This window comes from Amblyomma mixtum, unplaced genomic scaffold (genome assembly GCF_055824585.1).
Source record: "Amblyomma mixtum isolate Tamu unplaced genomic scaffold, ASM5582458v1 scaffold_33, whole genome shotgun sequence".
Classification (NCBI taxonomy): Eukaryota; Metazoa; Arthropoda; class Arachnida; order Ixodida; family Ixodidae; genus Amblyomma; species Amblyomma mixtum.
Window position 1 is genome coordinate 244358 of NW_028317730.1, and position 2812 is coordinate 247169.

The window sequence follows — 2812 nt, forward strand, 5'->3', positions numbered from 1 at the left end:
AGAGATAACTGGGTAGCGGTATCACTGACAGAATTTTTGTTCCAACGTACGTTGTAGAACAATGAACCATGTAGGACTGCATGCTGCGCCGCAGATATGCACTGCCAGAATTATTTCGCGGTGATCTTCGCGGCGCTCGCATGCCATTGGCTGAGAAAATGGCCAAGTGTCATGGCGGAGCCCTCGCTTCCGGCTTCAAAAAATGTGACGTAGCAGCCTCTCCTCTTTTCCTTCTTTCCTCCATGGGCTAGAGCTTTGAAGTGTGACGAGCGCCAAGCGGCGCCTATGGGAAGCGCTGAAGCCGCTTGGCGATGCATCCGCGAGGTGGCGCTCGCCGTCGCTTACACGTCCTTTGAACTGCTGGAACGCACGCACGCTACGGAGGCATCGAGGCGCCGTGTGTATCTTTGCTCTTTTTTTGGTGGTTTTTCGAGCGGTCTGCCAGATTATTTTATGCTGTGTGCGACATGAGTCGACGGCAAAGCCATTGTTTTGTGCCGGGCTGCACGACCGGTTACAAATCGTGCAAAAAGAAACTCTCGCTTTTCGGCGTGCCCAAAGACGAAGATATGTTCCGCAAGTGGCAAAGAAACATTCCAAGAGCAGATAAGCCGCTAGAGCGGAACGCTGCTGTGTGTGAGCTACATTTTGACGCCCAGTTCGTGTCACGGCACTTTGAACATCATATTCAAGGACAGTTGGTGCGTATTGACCGGAGCAGACCTGTTCTTTCGCCGGACGCAGTTCCAACAGTGTTTCCGAACGTACCGAAATACCTGTCAAAGCCAGTCCCTAAGAAAAGGAAGTCTCGGGAAAGACCGGATCCACAACCTTCACTGACCCGCAAAAGGCGCAGAATGGATGAGTCGCTTCGCGACAGCTCGGAGGAATCAGCTGTGCTTATTGACGACCAAGCAGTGCATGCTTTCGACTGCATAGACCTACCACTTCCGTCAAACAGGTGGGGAAGGCACGTGTTGAGCGAGAATCCGCTACATGTTGTGTACAGCCTGTGCCTACCTGGTGCAGACGCGAGCCTTCTACACGCGCAGAAGATGGTGGTGTTCCGTGGTGCGGACAGTGCTGTAAAACACGAGGTATACGTGCGTGGTGTAGATCTCACGCTAGCAGTGTCGCGTGATCCTGCGTCGCTTCTGCAAACTGTTGACAGCATGGAGGTTTGCTTTGGAGCTGGAATGTTACAGGAATTTCCCCTTGCTTGCTCCAATGTAAATCTGCACATCTGGAATGAGAGCATCTACCACAAGAAGTGCAAAGGTGTTGCGAACCCAAACGAAAAATGTTGCCTTTCATGCAAGTATCTCAGGAGGCTGCTGATCAACCAGAGGTGCCGAGCAAGGCAGCCGAAGGAAAGGAACAAGACTACGGCAACAAAGCTGAAAGCGAGGTTGCAGACAGTTCACCGCCTGAGGACCAAAGTAAAGACTTTAGATCAGGTGATCTCTCAAATGAAAGCAGAGAATGAGAGAATTGAAGAGGCATCCCTGATGCAGAAGACTGATGCGCTTCCATCCAAACAGAAAGCTGCCATAATGCAGTGTTTCAAGGCTGCAAGCCGCAAGTCGCCAAGAGGCATGCGGTACAGCCCTGAATGGCTACTTGAATGCATAATTATGCACATGAAAAGCCCACGCCTGTACGAGCATGTCAGGAGAGAAAAAATATTAATGCTTCCTAGCCGTACTTGCCTGAAGACGTATATGAAGCAGTATGAAAGCACTTTCGGATTTAATGACAGCGTCCTCACTGGTATTGCGCAAAAAACAGAAAAAATGACTGAATTTCAGCGCCACGGAGGACTCATCATAGACGAGATGAAGTTGTCCGAGAACTGTGCTGTGGCAAGAGGCACAGGAAAGATTGACGGATTTGTAGACTTGGGCTCATTCACTCCAGAAAGTGAAAGAGGAGTTACGTGTGATCACGGCATGGTGATTATGTTCCAACCTCTCTCGGGATCATGGCATCAAATTCTTGGAGTGTTCACATCAAGGGGAAATGTGAAGGCTCCTCTGTTGTCGAAGATAATCCTGGAATCTGTTTTGCTTGCGGAGAAAACTGGCCTCCGAGTAGACTACATCACTTGCGATGGGGCCTCTTGGAACCGTGCTATGTGGCGACAGTTCGGAATTTCTGGAAAGGCAACTACTATCAAGTCATCTGCGCCTCACCCAGCTGGAAATGACCGACGCCTTTTTTTTGTCTCTGACTTTCCCCATCTCGTGAAATGTGTCCGAAATGGTTTTGTAAAAGCAGGGTACAAGACACCAGAAGGCCATGTAGACGTAAAGCCTATTAGAATTGCACATGAACTTGACTAGTGTGCAACAACATTGAAGGTGATGCCCAAAATCACAGAGGTGCACATTAATCCCAATAATTTCGAGAAAATGAAAGTTAATTTCGCTTTCCATCTTTTCAGCCCAGAAGTGCTGCGGGGTCTCTTCTTCTATAAAGATCAGATTGAGAAGTCTTACTCCTATGGGGACCAAACAGGAAAGTTTGTGAACTTCATGCATGAGCTGATTGGCATTATGACATCTAGAGTGCCCTCAGATGCACTCAGGCCAAATTCCAAAGAAGAGGTGATGTTGAAGGATGCCCTGGAGTACATAAAGAAGTGGGAAGAAATCACAGGGCTCTCAAAAGCAGGTTTCCTGTCACCTGGCACAGCGGAAGGCCTTAGAGTGACACTGCATGCAACACTGCAGCTTTTGTCATACCTGGCACAGCAAGTTGGCTACAAGTACCTGCTAACTTCTCGATTAAGTCAGGACCCAATTGAAAAGCT

General features: G+C 49.0%; 1 protein-coding gene across 1 annotated transcript; it reads left to right on the forward strand.

Moving 5' to 3' along the window:
- Nucleotides 1-346: 346 nt before the first annotated feature.
- On the forward strand, nucleotides 347-2342 carry LOC149324441 (uncharacterized). Its single transcript, XM_089565534.1, has one exon. It carries the CDS (start codon nucleotides 468-470, stop codon nucleotides 2340-2342), a length of 1875 nt encoding a protein of 624 aa, XP_089421660.1. The 5' UTR covers nucleotides 347-467.
- Nucleotides 2343-2812: the final 470 nt, after the last annotated feature.

Bases quoted from the DNA above. Each gene is read 5' to 3' on its own strand.
- LOC149324441 (XM_089565534.1), top strand. From the start codon at position 468: ATGAGTCGACGGCAAAGCCATTGTTTTGTGCCGGGCTGCACGACCGGT.